The sequence below is a fragment of the Pezoporus flaviventris genome, unplaced genomic scaffold (assembly GCF_033815535.1).
Source record: "Pezoporus flaviventris isolate CSIRO_AGI_PZ_B2104156 unplaced genomic scaffold, CSIRO_AGI_Pfla_v1 ptg000083l, whole genome shotgun sequence".
NCBI lineage: Eukaryota > Metazoa > Chordata > Aves > Psittaciformes > Psittacidae > Pezoporus > Pezoporus flaviventris.
In genome coordinates, this window is record NW_026892631.1 from 9643159 (window position 1) to 9663020 (window position 19862).

General features: G+C 55.7%; 1 protein-coding gene across 3 annotated transcripts; it reads left to right on the plus strand.

Moving 5' to 3' along the window:
• Positions 1 to 1491: 1491 nt before the first annotated feature.
• SRF (serum response factor) lies at positions 1492 to 18868 on the plus strand. 3 transcript variants are annotated; one of them, XM_061475556.1, is made up of 8 exons: positions 1492 to 1652; positions 6008 to 6274; positions 11815 to 12076; positions 12410 to 12589; positions 14198 to 14317; positions 15007 to 15198; positions 15710 to 15786; positions 16039 to 18868. In XM_061475556.1, the coding sequence occupies exons 1-8, from the start codon at positions 1614 to 1616 to the stop codon at positions 16132 to 16134; spliced, it is 1233 nt and encodes a 410-aa protein (XP_061331540.1). In that variant the 5' UTR covers positions 1492 to 1613; the 3' UTR covers positions 16135 to 18868. The 3 variants fall into 3 exon arrangements, with proteins under 3 accessions (XP_061331540.1, XP_061331538.1, XP_061331539.1); XM_061475554.1 differs by lacking the exon at positions 1492 to 1652 and adding an exon at positions 4442 to 4891; XM_061475555.1 differs by lacking the exons at positions 1492 to 1652; positions 12410 to 12589 and adding an exon at positions 4442 to 4891.
• The last annotated feature ends 994 nt before the right edge of the window (positions 18869 to 19862 follow it).

Sequence of the window (19862 nt, forward strand, 5' to 3'; positions counted from 1 at the left end):
CCTGCCCCAGAAATACTCCCAGGTGGTTCTGCAACTGTTTCCTTGGGCAGTTCTGTGGATAGATCCTATCAGAGCCTTTTGATAAGAGCCAGTTGATCCTTCTAGCTGGACTAACATTGCTATTTTGAGCATTTCATCCCTCAGCAGGGGTCACCTATTCCATGCATCCTGGACACTGGTGCTTTTCCCTAGAGACTGTCTGGGAGGTGAGGGACCGGTGAGGGCAGTTGTACAGCATTAGCTGACAAACAGGCCCATGAGTGACCCTGAGTCTGCTCCAGGTAAAGGCTGCCTGCATGTTGGACACCATGAAAGGTCCCTTGTCCTCCTACCTCTTGCCCCACGTTGGACATGACAGCCAGAGCAGCAGGGCTATTGCTGTGCTCACTCAAAATGCTCCCAGATGGGCTGGAGGTGCAGCCAGGCACCATCACTTGTGGCCTAGCCAAGCAGCACCTCAGTGCTGCCCCAGGTAGAGAATAGAGATGCCAAGGACTTCTGGGGTGACATCCTTGCTCTACCACCTTCATGCATGCAGATACCTCTGTGTACTGGAAGGGAATGGCACGGTTGCAGTGGGCTGGTTCTGTGAGCAGTGTCTGGATGGGGTGCTCCACTTTATCCCAACCCATCCTGGGACTCGAGTGCCTCTTTACCATGCAGTCAAGACCTGGTGGCCACAGGGAAGCACCCGAATGCAAAGGCACCAACGCTAGGACACATCCAGATCCAAAGGGTGCAGAACAGCAGGGGCTGGGATTGTGTATTTTTGGGAATGATGTCATGAAAAAGTTGTGTATCCTTGGGGATGGGACAGATGTTGGCCAGACTAACTGAAAACAGCAAGCTGAGCAAATACAGCCCTGGCTAAACGTGGTGGAGGAGAGCAGGAAATCAGAGCCCCTGCAGGAAAATAAGATGACTTGGGCAGCTGACAGAGGTGGGATCCAATTGCCTCAGCCCAAACTGAAGGAACAGCTGAAAAAAACAACCAACCGACCAACCAGCCTTGGGAATGGAAGACAACCTGCGGTATCCCGGAACAGCACAGCTCCATCAGAGCAGTGGTCCACCCAGCTTTGGCCGAAGTTGAACATTCACTGAGCAGTGTAAGAGGGCAGCAAGCAGGTATGCACTGTCCCAGCTAACACATTCCTAAAGGATAGGGAGCTCCACACCAGGTGTTTCCAGCAGTCCCTGATGTTTTTCCTTGCCTGAAAGTTATCCAAGTACCTCTTACACCTGTGCACGCTCTGAGCACCCCAGCAGGGAGTGCACAGAGCCACTGTGCAGCTTGAAGAAGCAGTTCTTGATTTGCTCTGCTTCTACCTACTGCCCCAGGCTCTTACCCAGCTGTGTTAGGCACCTGTGAGGGTGCTAAGGAGCCTTAATCGTCCTAAACAGCCTCACCTGGGATCTCCCACCCTCTTGAGCTGTATTTAAGGTCAAGCAGAGGCTTTCAGTTTGGTATTGAGCAATCTTGTGAGTTTTGGCTTTGTCTTTAGCCCTACCTTCTAGGCATATATATTGCTGTCTTGCTCTCCAGTCCTGCTTTCTTGGCTCTGTCTCCTGATCAGGTGGATCCTGGACTTTGTTCATTGCCTGCTCTGTGGATGGACCCTGTTACCAAGACCTGTCCCTGCTCTGCTCAGGTATTGTGGAACTACAGTTGCTATTATGGAACTTTCTGTTAGTGAGAGCATGGGGTGACTAGCCAGAGCCTAAGGGTGACCTCTCACGGACCAGCCCCACTCCTGATCTCATCTATGTAGGGCAGAAGCACCCCTCTGCTGACTTAAAAAAGGGGCATGTTAAGAAAGGCCCTAAGAAAGACATGTGCAGTACTTCCAGTCTAGTTGTTACTGCTCATGGGTGAGATCTGGCTGTTAAGAAAAAGAGCATCTACCTGTAGCAGCCAAAAAGCAGCTAAAGTATCAATGGTAAGAAGATGGGTAAAGGGATGGAAACCACCACAACCCCAGAGCTGAATGCGGGGGGTGTTTAATAGCTCCCCAGTTAAAATATGGATGAAGAGCTGGAAAAGGATAAGAAAGGGCTCGTAATGGCCTGGAGGAGGATTGCAAATAAGATATGGAGGGTCGCTTGGCTCTGATGCTGGGGGGCAGCAGAGCCCATGCAACAGAGGAGCTGGCACAAGGCAGCAGCTTGTCTGGGGAGATGTATGGGGTTAACTGGGTAAGAGGCTTTTATGGCACAGTGCTGAGTGCTGTACCCACAGCTGTGTGAGAAGAGGGTTATAAATGTGAATTTTATGACTGGTGGGGGTGTAAATGAGAACAGCCCTGAAGATGAAGTGGGAGGTTCAAGTGGCCTGAAACCTGTTTTAAGCTGCTTTCAACTGCCACTGGGTGCTGGTTTAGTTAGGGAGGTCTAGTACTGCTGGTAACTTGTCCTGGGGGTGATGGTGGCCTGGGGACAGGGCTTGGCTCTATAGCATGTATCCGACTGCTTTAGTGCAAGATTAGCATCCCAGGAAGCTCAGATATTTCTGGTGCCAATTAGAGCACAAGTGGGAAAAGTGCCTTGGAAAGCAGCCTCAGGATGGCACCAGGGAGGGAGAGGATGGCAACATAAAGGATGAGCCAGCTCTCCCCTCTTGCCTGTGCAGACTCTCCTGGAGCCTGGAGAGCAAAAGGCCTCCATGTAGCCCTGCAGTCCAAAAGCCCTTGGGAGGGGAAGGAGGGACCAGATAGTAGCCCCATGAGCAAAAAGCCCCACGATCCTGGTACCTGCAGTGATTGCACACTCACACTGAGCAGGCAGACTGGTCTGGCTCTGACTGTGGGATCTACTTGCCAGTTGTTCTCAGCCTAGCTTGTCTCTTCCGTCATGCTGAGGGTCTTGCTGCCCCTTCCTCAGCCTGGCACGGCACGGCCAGCCCTCTGTCTTACCTGTGCCAGGTGTAGTTTGTGCTCAGCACGAAGGGAGGGTGGCAGGGCATGTGATGGGAAGCACGTGCGTCCCAGCAGCCCTGCTGGGAGCTATAAATGGCATGTGTGCTCACTGGAGGAGCATGGCTGGCGGGGGGGACGGGGAGGTGGCGGCAAGGGGGGTGTTTCGTTTTGCAGTCACTCCTTTGGTCTGTAGGAGATTGGCCCTAGAGAGTGGGAGACAGCTGTGAAGGCTGGTGGCAAACGTGCGTGTCCCCCGGGTGATGAGGCGGATAGGGACAGGGCTTGTGCAAGTTGCAGGACCCTCCATAGGGATGTAAAATGGGTCTGTGGCAGGGCTGGTGCTGGCAGAGGTGAGGGCTTACCCTGAGTTGTGGTTTTTGTTTGTAGGATGGGGTGTGGGAGAGCCCTTTGCTTAGCTAAGGATGCATCTGTCTGCTTACAGCTTCATGCTCTGTGGTCCCTCGTGGACTCATGCTCCATGCCTTGCTCCCGTTTTTTCTGCCTGTATGGGCTGTCCCTCTCCTGGGGAGGTCCTGGCTCACACCTGAGCAGAGGACATGGTCTGTGCCGCCTGGCAGGAACCCTCTTAGCTGTAGAGTGGGGTGGACATGGGCTGCTGTCTGCATGCTGGGTTCAGCCCAGCCATCTCCCCAGAGACCAGTGTACAGGCAGCCTGTTATATCCACAGGTCTCAACTCTCTCCTCTTAGCTGTGACCCTCCTGTCATAGAGACCCTTTTCCGTCTGAGCAGTGGTCAACTTGTGCTTGGGCAATGTGTATTTTGGTTCTATCTGCCCAGTTCTGTGCCCTTCGCACCCCATAGCCACCATGTAGCCCCTAGCCCGGTTCAGTGCAGCCTCTCCTTCAGACCCTAGACAGACCCTGCTGTCACACGCCACAAGGGAGGAGCTCAGTTGCCCTCTGCAGACTACAGGAGCCGTAGAGCTTGCCTGAAGCAGCGCCCGGTGGCATTGCCAAGAGCCGGGCAGAGGGTGCTGAGGTGTGGGGTACTGCTCGACCGCATGTGGAGGGGAGCAAGGCAGGGAGCCTCCGCCACGTGGTGTGTTCCCTGTGAGGCCAGGGCTGCCTAGAGCCGGCAGTGGGAATGGGGAAGCGAGGTCTGGAAGCTCGGGTGCCTCAGCCCGGTCCGCTCAGCGGGTGCAAGGCACCCGCTGCCCGCTGCCGGCCGCCCCGTCTGTGCCGCGCCGGCCGCTGTCTCTTTAAGACCCCTCTTGCGTGTTTCAATCTGGGGGTGACGCGAGCGCAGTCGGAACATATGCAAATCAAACGCCAGCCGCTGGCCAATGGGTGCCGGCGCTTGGCAGCTGCCAGCCAATAGGGTGGTGCCTCCCGGCGGGGCGACGGCTCGCCCCATATAAGGAGCGCCTTTGCCAAAAAAGGCAATATTGTATCGCTTTATATGGGGGCGGCGCGGCGCGGCGGGGGCGGCGGCGGAGCGGGGCCGTGAGCGCGGAGCGGGCGGCGGGGCCATGGCGGGGCCGGCCTGACCCGGCCCGACCCGACCCGCGCTCGCCGCCGCGATGTTGCCGAGCCAGGCCGGAGCCGGGAACGGCGCCGCCGCCGCGCTGGCCCGCGGCTCGGGACTGGGCCGGGCGCCGGTGCCGCGTGGGGCGAACGGCGGCGGGGCGGCGGCGGGGCCGCCCGGGGGCCGCCTGGAGCGGGAGGCGCTGTACAGCGGCAGCGAGGGCGACTCGGAGTCGGCCGAGGAGGAGGAGCTGGGCGGCGAGCGGCGCGGCGTGAAGCGGGGCCTGGCCGAGGCGGCGGCGGCGGCGGGGCCCGCGGCGGGAGCGGCGGCGGCCGCCTACAGCGGCGGTGGCGGGGGCGGCGGGGCCGTGAGCGGCGCCAAGCCCGGGAAGAAGACGCGGGGCCGGGTGAAGATCAAGATGGAGTTCATCGACAACAAGCTGCGGCGCTACACCACCTTCAGCAAGAGGAAGACCGGCATCATGAAGAAGGTGCGGCCCCGGGGCTCCGGCCGGTGCGGGACGGGCGGGGGGCGGCCGGCACCCACCTGTCGGTTGCCGGCGCCCCGGCGGAAGCGCTGGCCCTGTGGGCGGTGCGCGCCCGGGTCGAGCGGGGAGCCGGCCGGCGGGGCCGTGCCCGGAAACAGCGGCGGCTTCCCGGCCCCACGGAGGGGGGGCGGCCCGGCACAGGCTCCTTCCGGGGGGCTGCGCGGGAGCCCGCGGCGGGGCCGGTTGTCTCCTGCGGCCGGTTCCTGGCTGTTCTCGGGGCTCCGAACAGGGACCCGGGCAGCCGGCAGCGGGAAGGGTGTCTGGGGAATGCCCGGTTCGGTGCAGCCTCCGACATTAGAAACTTGAAGGATTTTGTTTGCAGTTGGGTGCTCCTGGCTCCCTTTGGTGCTCACTGCATCTTCTGAATGACCAGGCAGTGCTGCATCCCAGCTGAGCTGGGCTTCGTGTACCTGGGAAGGTGGGAATGGCTGCGGGATACTACTGGGTGCATCCTGGTAGTGCAGCATCCAGAATGAGGCCATCCTGGCTGTGGTAGCTTGTGTGAGACCATGGAGTGTGCCGATGGCATATGCTGAGTGTTCTTTTGAGCCTACTAATCAGTGCCAGGGTGTTTGGGTGCAGCTGTGCTTATGGGTGTGAAGATGAAGAGGGGACTCTGGGTCCTGGCCTGGCTGGAGCGTTGGTGATGGAAAGAGGTAGCAGAGACACACGGGCTGAGTAGCATCCTCTCACATGGTTCAGTGAGAGGGCATGCAGACGTGTCTGGAGAAGTTGGTGGGATTTCCAGAATGGAAACAGCCTAGTGTGCCCATGACCTCAAGCTGCTGTCTTGAAGGGACCACTTTTCCCATATGCTTTTGGCATTCGCATCACCTAAGGGCATGCTGAAGGAGATGGGAGCACAGCATGGGGCACTTCAACCTGTAGGGAACCGACCTGAGTTGGTTTTAGAGGCCACAGCTCTTCTGGAGTGATAGGGAGCTGGAGCTGATATGGGTGAAAGGAGGGCCGTGCTGGGAGCACAGGGATGTGCCAGGGGCTCTTGTCCTGTGTGGTATATGTCTGTGACTCCCTGTTCTTCCTTTGTGCTGCTGGCAGGCCTATGAGCTCTCCACGCTGACTGGCACCCAAGTCCTGCTGCTAGTGGCCAGCGAGACGGGCCATGTGTACACATTTGCCACGCGGAAGCTGCAGCCCATGATCACCAGTGAGACGGGGAAGGCGTTGATCCAAACGTGCCTCAACTCCCCAGACTCACCCCCGCGCTCAGACCCGACCACTGACCAGCGCATGAGTGCCACGGGCTTCGAGGAGACGGACCTCACCTATCAGGTGTCTGAGTCGGACAGCAGTGGGGAGACCAAGGTAATGCTCAGCCACACGCCTGGGCACCCTGGGGGGCATGGGCTGTGCCAGGATCAGTGCCAGTCTCCTTGAACAGCAGCTTGGGAAGCTGAGGATGGGTCCTGCTTTGTTGCGACTCCAGTGGGTTCATGCCCACTGAGAGGCCTCTCTGGGCTGACTCCTTCTCTTGTCTGCTGATAATGGTGATTTGCAGAGGGAGGGATGTGAGTGGCAGGTGTCCTGGCCCCTGTCTCTGCAGCGGGGCTCCCCACCGGCCTGGCCCGCCCCCCGGCCAGCTCTCAGCACCGTTATCTCTCCCCGGGCGTCTCCATGCTCTTGCACTCATTGATAAAAATTTGATTCTGCCTCCATGGCCTTATAAGGCCTGGTTTCCCTCGCCAGAGTCCCTGGCAGGGCCCCTCACATTCCTTATAAGCTGCAGCTGTCTCTTGCTTTGGTGCTGTTTTGGAAGGGGGCAGGGAGGACATGGGGAATGGAAACATTTGGCTGGTTGGACTGTTTCTGCTCCCTGCCTCGTGTCCCTGCAGGCACTAGCCCTTTCCTGTCTTGCCTGTGGCCTCTCATTGAGGGTGCTGCGGAGGACTGCCTATAGGTTCACAGCTGGCCAATGAACCTTTTCCTGCTGGGAGGACTCTGTCTAGTCACTGCATCCCTGGTGCTGGTCCTAAGGGTTGTGGCAGAAGAACTGGCTCCCTTATAGAATCCCAGACTGGTTTGGGTTGGAAGGGACCTTAAAGCTCATCCAGTTCCACCCCCTTGCCACAGGCAGGGACACCTTCCCCTGGACCAGGTTGCTCCAGGCCCCGTCCAGCCTGGCCTTGAACACTGCCAAGGATGGGGTAGCCACAGCTTCTCTGGACAACCACTGCCTTATCGTTCTCACAGTAAAGAATTTATTCCTGATGTCTCATTTGTTCAATAACTTCAATTTACATCATTTATACAAACGACATTTTTCCATGTCCCTGCTGCTGCTTTGCAGACTGGTGCTGGGATCCACAGGAGCGTGGAGATGGGGAAGCGGGGGAGTTTGTGGAACAAGGCTGGGGTGACATGCTGAACTGGGGGTTGTGTCACAGCTTCCTGTGCCTGCGAGGGCTGCCACTGGGCACTGCGAGTTGCTGCAGCTCTGCTGTAGCTGTGTTCATGGTGTAGGACCTGGGTTTGCTGCAAAAGCATCCTTCCAGATGGTCCATGGCCTTGCTCTGGGAGACCTCTAGCCAACTGTACACAAACTACAGCAGCATCCTAATCTAGCTACTGTAGGCAAACCACAGTAGCCACTAAGCATTAAGCAGACAGAACCTGGAGAATGGTGTTTGAAATCTGTGTGCTGTAATCCCAAAGGCAGCAAGTGCAGCAACATGCCTAGTGTGTTGTTTGAGGCTGCAGGGGTGTTCAGCTGTGTTTGCATCCTATGGCAGTGCAACAGCTCTGATCACAATGCCACTGGGTACCTGGCAGCCACAATTTCTCCATACCCTCTTCCCCATGTGCATGTAGTGCTGCACCAAGCAAAAAACTTAATCACTGCTGAGCCCTGAGAAATACCAGCAGTCCCAGAGATCCCTGCAGGCAGAGCAGCTGCGATGGGCCAAGGTGTTGCTGGCTGGAGAGCTCTGTGCTGGAACCCAGGAGAGTCCTTGGGAAGGCTTCCCATTGGTGGGAGCCCAGCAACAGTTCTGGCTGTCCCAGTCTGGCATGACTTTCCTTGGTGCTCTGATTCCTAGTGTGAGCTGTGCCAGCCCTTTCCAGTAGGCAGAGGAGTCCATTGTCACCAGCAGTTTCTCCCTTCTGCAGCCTGTGTTTGTAAGGACTTGTCTCTTGTGCTTCTCCTGGATGAAAAACACGTCCTCTGGGCATTTTGTAATGAGACAAATTGCCTACGCCTGGAGTAACTGGAGGTGCCGGAAGTGCCGTGCATGGCAGATGACCTGATCCTGGCATGGGGCTTGTCCACATCGTGTCCTTTAAGATTGTCCCTGAAAATACTGCTAGGTGGCCCCGAAGGAAGTGTGATCTTGGGGTGCAGTTACTCTGCAGAAGACAATGCAACTTCTCTGCCCACTTTCTGATGCAACTCTGCAAGCTCTATCCCTGTGGTAATGCTTAGAGTGGGGTGCCTTCTGGCCATGGCCAGCCTTTAGTGTGGGGCTGGAGGAGCCCCGTGCCCTGTCTCCTGCTTGATATTGTGGCTAAATCCATCCCTGACCTGCTGAGGGTTCTTGTCATGGGAAACCCTGAGGCTAGGACACTCCCATCTTTACCTTCTGCAGTCCTGCTGTGCCCTGTGCATGGCTGGAGGCCTGGGTTTGTGCTGTAATAGCGATCAGGCCAATTCAGATAGACTGAGAAGTTCCCTGAGGATGAAGAGAGCCTGTGAGTGGGCTGTGCTAGGTGGCTGGCATCCTTGCTGAGGGATGGGTGAGTGGAGGAGGTGGCAGGAGATCAAGTACCTGGACTGCAAGGACCAGCCATATAGGATGCTCTGAGAGGACTGGGCAGTTGCTCCCTGGCCTTCCTGTGAACTTCCTGGACCTCTGTAGGGACAAAACCTGCCTGTGTTCAGCTGCCACAGCAGAGGCCCGGAGCAATGCAGCCAGGCTGGTACCTGCAGTCAGCAGCCCACTGCTGTTCATTGGAGCTACAACCAGCAGCAGCTATGAGATCCTCCTGCTATGCCAAATCCAAACTCCCTGCCATAGAGCTGAGCTTGGACTGCTGCTGGGAGTGGGGCGTGCTGTACTTTTAAAACAGCATCTGTATCTTCACAACGATACTGTTGTGTGCTGATCCGCCTGATCTCTTGTGCTTCCCAAAAGGCCCTCATGTAATCTCTTGGGTTATGTGGGAGAGGGGATTTTGGAAGGAGCTCAAAGGCGTTAGATCGGGGGTAGGAGGATGTGAGTAGCCCTGATATGGCCATTTCTCTTTGAGGTGGGGTTAGGAAGGGTTTTTCTGCCTCATCTGGAATGTAGATCAGGTGTTGGAGGCCAGATTGGGATTTCCCATGTACTTCCCAGGCCAGTTGCCTTCCAACATCTGCATAATAATGCTGGCTTCAGGGTCTGGGCCGTGGTGCTGAACAGCAGTGTCTCAGGCAGTCCCCTGAAGCTGTGGAGAGGGATTGTTTCTGTCCCCAGGATCTTGCTAAGGTCCAGGTGGGCATCAGTTGGCCTGGGCCATGCCCTATGGTCCACTTGTGCTGTATAGCATTTATCAGGTCTGCGCAGGCATCTCCTGATGCTATGCTGCACCTTTGCTGCACGTTGATTTCCCCGGGTACTGCTCTGCAAACTGAAATTTTGAGTGAGCTGTGGTGGGGATTGGATGTGCAGCTGGATTGGGAAGGAAAAGGCCTTCGGGGCTGCTGTGGCACGTCAGGGTTTGTCCATGGCCCTTTGGGTAATCTGGGCTGAAGGTGACCCATGACTTGGCTCCTGTTGAAGGCTGGCCTTACGCATGTACTCTAGGCTTTACAGGTGCTGGGGGGATCCAAGGTACCCAGGGGCTCTGAGGCATCACTGACAGTCATGGGGATAAGGCAGCAGATGTCCAGTCCCAAGGTCTCGCTCAACTCTCTTTCTATACTAGGAGCTATTGCTGCAGCCTAAGAGAAGCACAACAAAGATGGGAGGAATCTGAGTCTTGCCTGTGGCAGAGATGGGGTGTGCATGGTTCAAGCCTGCTGGCGCAGCATCCCTCCCAAGCATCTTTGCAGCTCTGATCATGCTGAGGTTTGCCCTTGTACTTTTAGGGAGTCCTGGGAACCCCCCTGAGCAAGGTGCTGTGAATCTTTTGGGATGCCTCCTGCAACCCTGAGAGTGTGGAGTGTTGGGGCTGTATTTCAGGGGTGTACCGCTTCAGGGCTATGTCTTCGGGATGAAGAGATAGAGCCTGGCTTTTCCAGCTGGGAGCAAGCCCCACCCTGCTCTGCTACGGCTTCCATGGCTTAGTGGGCTGGGGGGAACTCTGCCCTGTCACCCACGTGGGCAGAGCACCCATAGCCTCCGTGTCCCATGTGGGATGGCAGGAGTCTGTGGTTGAGCTAATGGAAAGTGCCCGTGCTGGGCTCTACTCTGTTATCACGTGCCTCTTCTAATTTGGACTTCAGGGACTGTGGTGCCAAGGCTGAGGGGTGTTACTCTCCTCCCTCCCTGGGCTCTGGAGCACGGCTGAGTGCCCGGGATTGGCTCCTCCTGTCCAAAATGGGCTGCCTTCCCTTTTTTAGCTGTTGGTTGAGCTGTGAATTCCTCATTCCTGGCAGCTTGACAAGCTGGGAACAAGGCTTAGCACGTGGGAGCGCTGGGCCCACCAGCCTGCAGCGGGAGGGGTGGGAGTGTGGCAGCCTTAACTCTTCCCGGGTGTGCCGGCAGCCGTGGCAGGGCATGGGGACAGCAGGTCCCTTCGGCCTGTGGTGTGGTCTCCTGCGGAGCGATGTGTGTGCAGTGTGCTCTTGGCCGGATGAACAGGACAGGAGAGGAGAGGAGCTATGGAGACTGTAGGTATCTAAAAGGGGATCTGGGGGAAGGAGGTGTGTTAGGTGAAGTGTGACTGCCAGGGGCAGCAGGGATCATGCTGGGCTTGGTTCCTGCAGATCCAAGCCACTTGCTTTGTAGCTGAAGCTGAGGTGTTACATGCCCTGCAGCCTGGCGTACACTTTCCTCCTGAGTTCTCAGACCCGGGAGGCTGGCCTCAGGCTAGTGTTGGCCCGGTACAGGGCCTTTTCCCTCCTGCTGCTCAGCTTCCCTGCCATTGACATCCTCAGGCATAGAGCTCTGCTCCTTGCAGGACCATAGTGTGTTGCTGGCAGTAGCTAACATGCCGAGTCGCTTGGAAGCATTTGCCTTCTGCCTGTCTCCTGCTAGCGGGATGGCAAATGGGTGCTTCCCTTGGCCAGGTTCTTCCCTTTGCTCCAGGAGATTTGTGGAGGCATTCCCAAGGGCCTGCCAAAGCAGCTGTCAGGGCTGGGTTTGGGCATCCCTGGTGTCCAGGGTTTGGCTTACTCACCTCTCACTTGCTGCTTTTGGTGTACAGCTACCTTTAAGAGCCAGTTCTCAGCTTGTTCTTGGCCATGTGTTTCCTGCCATAAGGGAAGTGGTGTGTGTTCCTGACAGGAGACCGTGTGTTTGCCTTTATGTCTGTCCCTGCAAGCACTGCTTTTGCCTGTTGTGTGCCAAAAAGGTTTTCTCCTCTTAGAGGCTTTGGGGAGTCCTGCGGAGGGGAAGGGTTTCTTTGTCCCCTGGTGCCTCACAGAGAAGTCTCTCAGGGGACCTGTGTGGCCCTGGGCTTGTATCCAAGGTGTATGATGAGCTTTCTCCAGCTTTCCTCATGCTGTGTTATTGGGCACAGTCTTCTCATGTTTGTACAAGCAACTTCTTTCTGCTGCACTGTCTGTGCTCCATGTGCTGGCAGCAAGCTACGGGGGTATGGTTTAGCACCAGCATGCAACCAATGGAGCCTGGTTTGATCTTATGGGCAGATAAGGGTTGACCAGATCCAAGGTCTGGTCTGAGTTGTCACAATCTCTCCTTCCCCAGGACGCACTGAAACCAGCGTTCACTGTCACCAACCTGCCGGGGACAACGTCCACCATCCAGACAGCCCCCACCACCTCAACCTCTATGCAGGTCAGCAGTGGCCCATCATTCCCCATCACTAATTACCTGGCGCCAGTGTCTGCCAGCATCAGCCCCAATGCAGTCACCAGTGCCAACGGGACAGTGCTGAAGACTACTGGAGCCAGTGCAGTGACATCTGGGGGCCTCATGCCGATACCCACCAGCTTCACCCTCATGTCAGGTCAGTGCTTTTAGGGACTAAGGACTGCAGCGTTCAACAAAAGTGCATTGGTGCCCTCTCCAGAGGAGGGGAGGCTAGTGGCAGGAGGAAGCAGAGTGGTTGCTGCTGTAGGGTGAACCTGGCTGGGATTCCTTGCTCGATCCTAGCCAGGCCAGTGGCTTGAGAAGTGTCATGTAGTGGCTGTTTCCTTAGAGAGCTGCTAGCTGGCCCTGCTGCTGGGAAGGGCATGGTGGCAGGGAGCTGAGTTGGGACCCCAGGGCAGCACCAAGAAGCCTGGAGGGAGTGAAAAGAGCTGATGGTGACAAAGCCTTTCTTTATCCCTCCTTTTGGCAGGTGCTTCCCTTTCTCCGGGGACCCCTACCATTCCTCTCACTCAGTTACAGCCGCACTCCCTGGCTCTTTCCAGCCAGCAGGGCCAGGTGGTCACGGGTACGGCTGGACCGCTGCAGCAGGCACAACAGACAGTCTTCCGCTTCCCTGCCAGAGCTGGAGGGCAGATCGTGTCGCTGACAGGTCAGCACTCGCTTCTCCTCCGCTTGACTTGGGGGGATGGAGGCATCTGTGGGGTCCTGGTCCTGGCCAGAGAACTGACCCCCAACTGAGGTGGGAGCTCAGGAGGCAGAGCACAGGGCACCCTGGCTGTGGCTGCAGGGGAGAGATGGGAAGGCAGGGTAGAGAGTGCTTGGCATAGGCAGGAGCAGCATTTTGGGGGATACAGACCCAGGGAAGCAGTGGGTTGGCAGTCCCCTGCCTGAGGGTTTGCATTCTGACTAGCAAATGCAGAGGAGAGGTCCCTGGTACAGGTGTGCTGAGGCTCGGCTGTACTGCTAGGAGGACTGATGGAAGGAGCCTGCAGGGTCTCAGATGCCCAGTGGGTGTTTTTTGAGTGCTGGCATTTGGCTCTGAGCAGCTGCTTTTGTATTTGCATCTGCAGTCAGTCACTGAGCCACAGTGCAGAGGGCAGATTCTGAGAGACCTGGAGCAGAGGAGGGAGCAGTGCTGGTGTGCTGCCTTGTGTGCGTTGTCCTTGGTAGGAATTTATTGTGCTGAGTCAAGGCTCCCAGGTGTTGCATTGGGGCTGCATGTGCTTCTGGCTGGAGGTTCAACCTAAGGGGCTAAGCTCCCCTTTGTGGAAACAGCCGCTGTCTGAGGACTGGTCCTGAGACCATGTTTCTTGTGTGCTGCCTGTTTGTGCCCAAGTCAACGAGTCTTATAGCTTGCATGCTTTCTTGGAGCCCTTATGGCTTCTGTGAGCCCCAGCAGACAGCACGATCCTATGCAAAGGGACTGGATTTCCCTTGTGATCTGCAGGAGCTAAGAGAATAACGGATATACGTGTCTGTGGTGTGGTGCATGGTGAAATTTGCCATCTGAGTGAGGTGACTAGGGGCTCCTGCTGTCTGGCATCCCTTGATCTTCCCTCTGGTGACAGGACCTGAGCCTGAAGGGAGCTTTCTGTGCCAAGCTCTGTCTCTGAGGGCTGGGCTAGAGGCTGTGTGGCCATGCCCCATGTACAAAACGTGCATCTGGGATGTACGCCTTGTGGCCCAGTGGTCTCTAATCCCGGTGTAGGGCACTGTGGTGTCTTTAGGATTACCACATGGGCGAGATAGCTGTTTCCCAAGTGCCCTGTGGAGGATGGAGCTGAGCTCCAGAGTGTGAAGGCAGCGGGCTTCAGTTGGCCTGGGCATTTGGACTCCAGCTGTTCTGTTTGGTGCAGTGAGATGATCCTTGCATGGGCAGTGCTGGGAGCATGTGCTGAGCCCTTTCCTCCCAGCACCTTCTGTGCCAGGAATGGTGAAGGGGGCCTCAGACGTGCCTGAACCACGTTTAGGAGCTGGACAAAAGCTTCTGTAGCCTTTTCTTTTCTCTCTAGAGCCTAGAAGCTCAGCTAACCCTTCCTTGGCCCCTGTTGCCAGGAAAGAGCAGCTTTTGGCCTGCTGTTTGGGACAGGGCCTGGTTTCTGCCACATGCTGCTTTTGGCCAGCCTTCCACAGCACAGTGCAGAGCCACGCTGCGGAGCAGTTTGCAGCTAAAGAAAGACTGGGGGGCTTTTTCACGTGGCCCAGAGTGCCTTTATCGCTGTTGAGCATAGGCTCACGGGCTCCTCTCTCTCCCAAGGTGGTACCATGGCTCAGCAGGTCCCAGTCCAGGCGATCCAGGTGCACCAGGCACCGCAGCAAACGTCTCCCTCTAGTGACAGCAGCACTGACCTTACCCAGACCTCTTCCAGCGGAACAGGTAATTGGGGCATGATGGTAAACCATGTTCTGTCTTCCTAATCACTGCTGCTAACAACCCACACCAGCAAGCCTCATGCCTGCTCCCTGCCCAGGATCCTTCTTCAGACCAACTCTACCCCAGCCTTTTTGACAGTTTCCCAAGTGTATTTTATCTTGCTGGCAGCCCCTGTGCTATGCTATATCTAGGTAGATGTTGTTGTGCATAGGGCACCTTAGAAGGGATTTCAGAGCCTTTCCAGCCACATCCTCTGCCCTTAACTTGCAGCATGGAGCTGTGAACAGGTTGCCTAGTTCTCACATGGTTCCTCAGTGAGCCAGCATTGCCCTTAGCACAAAGCATTGGCTCACATCTACTTGAGATTTTTACAGTCTGTGCAGAGCACACCGCTCTTGTCAGCAAAATCTTAGTTTGGGTGCCTGAATGCAGGCTGAATCCACTTCAACGTTTTTATTAAAGCTTGTATCTCAAGTTGAATTTTGTCCTTGGATATTTGGCTACCATACTTTTCTGCCCCCTCATACTTACAAGTTACTCCAAATAGTAACTTGGGAGAACAAGATGGGCATCTCCGTGCCCCTGCTGCCTCAGCATGCCAAGGGCATGTGGTGGAGGGAGGGGTGCTGGGCAGGTGTGTGAGCGCAGCAGGCTCCTTTCGTGTGACTCACTGTCCTCTGTCCTGGTACCAGTGACCCTCCCAGCAACCATCATGACGTCGTCTGTGCCAACCACTGTGGGTGGCCACATGATGTACCCCAGCCCACACGCGGTGATGTACGCGCCCACATCTGGCCTTGCGGACGGCGGCCTTGCAGTCCTCAACGCGTTCTCACAGGCACCCTCAGCGATGCAGGTGTCCCACGGCCAGGTCCAGGATCAGGGTAAGACAGCTCTCTGGGTCAGTGTTCCCCTGAGTGCTCTGACACCCTTGTTTTTCTCTCACATGTATTTATGCTGTATATTTGTGTTAAAAAAGCTGCTTCTGAGCAGTCCTAGTGGCTGCAGAAAGGCCTGGCAGGGGTGATGCTTGATGTGTGCTTTTAGATCTCGCTATTCTCCTATGCAAAAGATTGCTGGGGAAAAAGGGTGAGGGTTGCTGGGATGGGTGGCATATGGGGCAGGCCAGTGGAAGAGTTAGGAGAGACTGGCGACAACGTGTAGTTGCATGAGGGGAAAAAGCAGCATGAAAAACCATGCAGGCAAGACTTGGATTGAGGGCTAATGCCTGCTTCTCCCACCATTTTGAACACTAGCACATGGCTTTCATCTGAGATGCTGCCATGCATGCAGACACACGCCTTTATCCTTGTGAAGCTCCATGGAGCTCAGAGGAAGGACCCGTGGGGGAGCAGTGTTTAAGGGATGGTGTCGTTTGTGCTCTCTCTGTGGCAGGTGGCGTCCCCCAAGTGTTCCTGACAGCCCCATCAGGCACCGTTCAGATCCCAGTCTCAGCTGTCCAGCTTCACCAGGTAGGAGCAGAGTGGTACTCACAGGTGTTAAGGGGATATCCTTGCTCTGTCCGTGCCCGCACATCCTTTGTGGGTCCGGGCAGACGCAGGTCCTTGGGTGTGGGAAAGCTGTCAGTGCCACCTACCTGTGGGTGAGGAAGTCTTGCTCTCCTTGGCCAGGTGCCCAAAAAGTACAGTGCCACCCTGGCTGTTGGCAGGCGCGGTCTCAGGGCATGCTGTCCCCCAGTGCTTCCTCCTCCCTTTTCTCTCTAGATGGCGGTCATTGGGCAGCAGAGCAGCAGTGGCAGCAGCCTGACGGAGCTGCAGGTAGTAAACTTGGACACCTCACATGGCGCCAAGAGTGAGTGACTGAGGGGCCTCTGCTGCCGGCCTTGTGCTGTCCCCTGGCTTGCCATGCCAGTGCTGGGGCTGGTGGCAATTCCTTCTCGTACAGACTGCACCAGTTATTTATTGTTGCCTTTTCACGTTTCCTTCATCCACACGTGCACACACACACAAACACACACACATGCACCCACACACACACACACATAGGGCACGCGTGTGGGGCTGCAGGACCCACCTGGGGTGGAGCTATGCTGGGGCCATGCAGGGCTTGGGGGCATTAGGATGCTGCGATAGCTGTGCTTGTCTCACGCCAGCCAAAGAAACTTGAGGGGAGGATTGCTCTGTGCTGCAAATAAATACCGCGGGGCATTCCCAGCTGGAGGCTTTGGCTCCTTCTGGGCACTCCTAAGACACCTTGCCCATGAGCGTTTGCTCTGCATGGGGCTCAGATCAAACCCAGAGCTGTCCTGCAGGTGCAGTTTGGAGCAGAGTTAGGCCAAGGCTGTGCTGCTGGCCTCAGCAATGTGCCTTTGTGGGGGTGATGGGTCCTGGCTGCAGCAGCTTGCCCTGGGCTCTGGACAGGTGAGAGTGGCCAGCTTGCATGTGTATCTCTGGTTGGGCCTGCAGCACATGGCCCCATCCTCCTCGTATGCACTACGGTGAGCCCTCTGCCCTCAGTGCCTCCTCGCTGGGCTGCCTGGCAGACTTGCAGCCTGACTGGCTCTGCCTGGTGGCTGCCCTTGCACAGCTGAGGTGGTCAGTGGACACCCAGGAGCACTGCGATGCCCGAGAGAGCTCCTGGGGGGGGGCTCTGCGGCCAGCCCAGTCCCACACTCTCCTCTCAGCCCTCACACTGCTTGCGGACTCCATACGCCCAGGGAAATGTGGTCAGGTCTTTCCCACATCCTCCTGGAGCTCCAGCCAGCGCTTTCTAAGTTCATCCGATGCAAGGTGGAGAAACAACCCAAGTGTCAAAGGAAAGAGCCCATGGGGCACTGAGCTGCTGGGCACGTGGCAGGCTCTTCCTCTGAACACCAGGGTGGCCTGCAGGCCATCCTGGGCTGCGGAGGGGCTGCTGCCGTGCCTGTGCGGGCTCAGCAAGGCTGGGGGAGAAGGGCTGGAGCATGCATGGTCCTGCATGGGAGTTGCTGTGAATGGCTCTGCTACCTAGCCCTGTCCCTGGAGGGAAAGTGAGCAAGTGAGAGAAGCTGCTGAACCCTTAAGGGGAAGAAGCAGCTACTGTAACTTTTTTTTTTTTTTTTTTTTTAAGTTAAAGACAAAAGAAGCCTTGGAGGAAAAAAAAAAAAAAAAAAAAGAAAAGGAAAAAAAAAAAGAAAATTACTTTATTTTTCTAAGTGTTAAACTCAGTATTTATGTAATTCTTTGAGGAATAAAAGTTTGGCTCCTGTACAGTTTTCATGGGGTTTGTACCAGGGGGATGGGAGAGGGGTGGGGGGCATGGAGGCAGGAAAGGGGCCTTGCTTTTGAGTTTGTATTGTAACCTTGAACATGTTCCCTCAGCATTAGCGTTTAAGCTGCGCTCTTCACCCACCAGCATGTGCCAGGGATCAAGCTTCACCCAGTGGGATGTTTGTTTCCCACTTAGCTGTACTGAGGACTCCATACCCATCATTTTGGGCTTAACAGGCAGAAGGCAACTTGAACAAGTGGCTGGCCTCAAAGTGGGAAACCCATCCCTTGGGAGCAAGGGGCTTGCAGTGTGCCCAGCAGCCGGAGATGGGCTGGGTTTTCTTATGGCTGTCCTATTCACCTCTAGTTGTGGGACCTGCAGCTGCTCTGACACAGCTCTTGGTGTGGAGCAGTGCTACCTGCGACTGCCTAAGGGATATGGGCATCCCCACTCCTTCCTAGGAGGTGAGGGGCCAGCAGTGGCTGATCACTGCTCTCCCCGCTCACTGTGCAGGTAGCAGCTCCTAGCTGACGATCTGGGCTGTAGTTCCTCCTATATAGCTGTTCCTTAGTGCACAGATGTAGACAGGTCCCACCCAAGCCCTCTGTGCGAAGAGCCCTCGGTCTGTTATGCAGCCTGGAAAGGGCTTGTGGGGAGTGGGGTGGCCCCTCCAGTGAGAGTTACATTTTGTGCTGCCTCCCCTTGGTATCCTTGCTCTAAGAGTGATGTATACCCTGCAGCTTGGAGCATGTGGGAATGCTGTGCCATACCCCATTGTTAGGTCTATGAAAGCTGCTCAGTGATGCTTCCAAAACAAGGCTGGGTAGCTAGGTAGCATCCAGGGAGGAGGCTGGTGTTGGGGTTCGCATTATCCTTTGCCCCAGCACATCGCTGTGGCCTGGCTTTACTCCGCTTTGCTTGTGCTAGCGCTGCGGAGCAGAGCAGTTGGGCTGGGATGGCTGGAGTGCCCCTGCTGCTCCAGGGCGTCTGCCTGCATCCCCTCCCTGGTTCCCCAAAGGCAACTGCTGGTTAAACGCTAATGGTGTATTTTATTTAAGTACCGACTTGTAAGAACACTTGTGTATCAGGGATGAAACGGCATTTATTGTGTGGTGACATTTTAGTTCATTTTACTGGTTTGAGGGTTGTGTGCGTGTGCGTGTGTGTGTGTGCGCGTGTGTACGCATAAGTGTGTGTGGGAGTTTTTTTTTTTCCCCTCCAGTTTCCAGGGTTGTGTTTCTGGAAGGATGTGGAAGTAATCACAGTACTATGTACAGAGCTTTCTTTTGTATTAAAAACAAAAAAAAAAATACTCTTTCAATAAATGTTATCATTTTGTGCACAGATTTGGGATCTTGGCCATGCTTTTGAGGGAGGACAACATACACCTAAGGGCAAGTGAATGGGAATCAGGGGCAGATTCCTGCACCTGCTCGTGGACTGTGGAGGGTGGGAGGCTTTCTGGGCATGGTGTGATAAAGAGGGGTTCTTTGCAATAGTCTGTATCTCCCCCATCTCCTGCACAGATGAGACCTGACCAGTTGAACATCAGCTCTGGGAGTCCCAGAGCCAGTGGTGGGTAGCAAGCCTGTGAGTGCTGTCCTTTCCAAAAGCTCAGGAACAGTGCTGGTGAGCAGGGCACAGTGTGGAGCCAAGAGGAGTAAGAAACAGGAATGAAGAGAAGGGGGACTTCTGAAAAGGAGTTGCTCTAGTTCATGGATCTTCACAGGGAGGAGCAGGAGGCCCTCAAGAAAGAGGTAAATCAGGAAGGAGAAAGAGCCCGTGTCACTTAAGGAGTAGTTAGGCAATAACTAAAGCCTAAGAAGAGGAATTTTTACCATTGTAACATCAAAGAAAGCATGATCCCTAGACCTGGTCTCAGGTGGATTATATGTTTATATATTGATAAACTAATGCAAACCAAAGGAGGATGGAGATGCTTTTTTTCTAGTGACAGAGGTATTTCCAAGATAGATGAAAGTTTTGTATGAAGATGCTGCTGTTAAGGTCATGTTTACCTGATGGGACTCAGCAGGTAAGTGATGCTGGCCAAGGCCCTGTCTGTCATCGTGGGAGATATCATGCAGCTGGCATCCCAGCACATCCAGACACAGTGGTTGGTGTGAGCAGTACCATCCCCAGGCCTCTGGACGAGGAGGAAGAACAAACTGCTTAAACCAATTGAAAGGCTGCAGGCAGAAGAGCATCCTCTGGCACCGACAGGCATCTGATCTGAGTCTTAAATGAAAATGAAGTTGTTTCCCCTCCTGTTTTCCAAGTCCATTACTCACAGACACCTGATATCTTTAAGGATGGATCTTAAGTGTTGAGGGCCAGC

What these genes read in the sequence shown, in the direction of transcription:
- SRF (XM_061475554.1), top strand. Translation starts at nt 4,457, where the DNA reads ATGTTGCCGAGCCAGGCCGGAGCCGGGAACGGCGCCGCCGCCGCGCTG. An exon ending in CGGCCAGGTCCAGGATCAGG is followed by an intron (nt 15,199 to 15,709) that starts GTAAGACAGCTC and finishes TCTCTGTGGCAG; the next exon opens with GTGGCGTCCCCCAAGTGTTC. An exon ending in CAGCTGTCCAGCTTCACCAG is followed by an intron (nt 15,787 to 16,038) that starts GTAGGAGCAGAG and finishes TTTTCTCTCTAG; the next exon opens with ATGGCGGTCATTGGGCAGCA.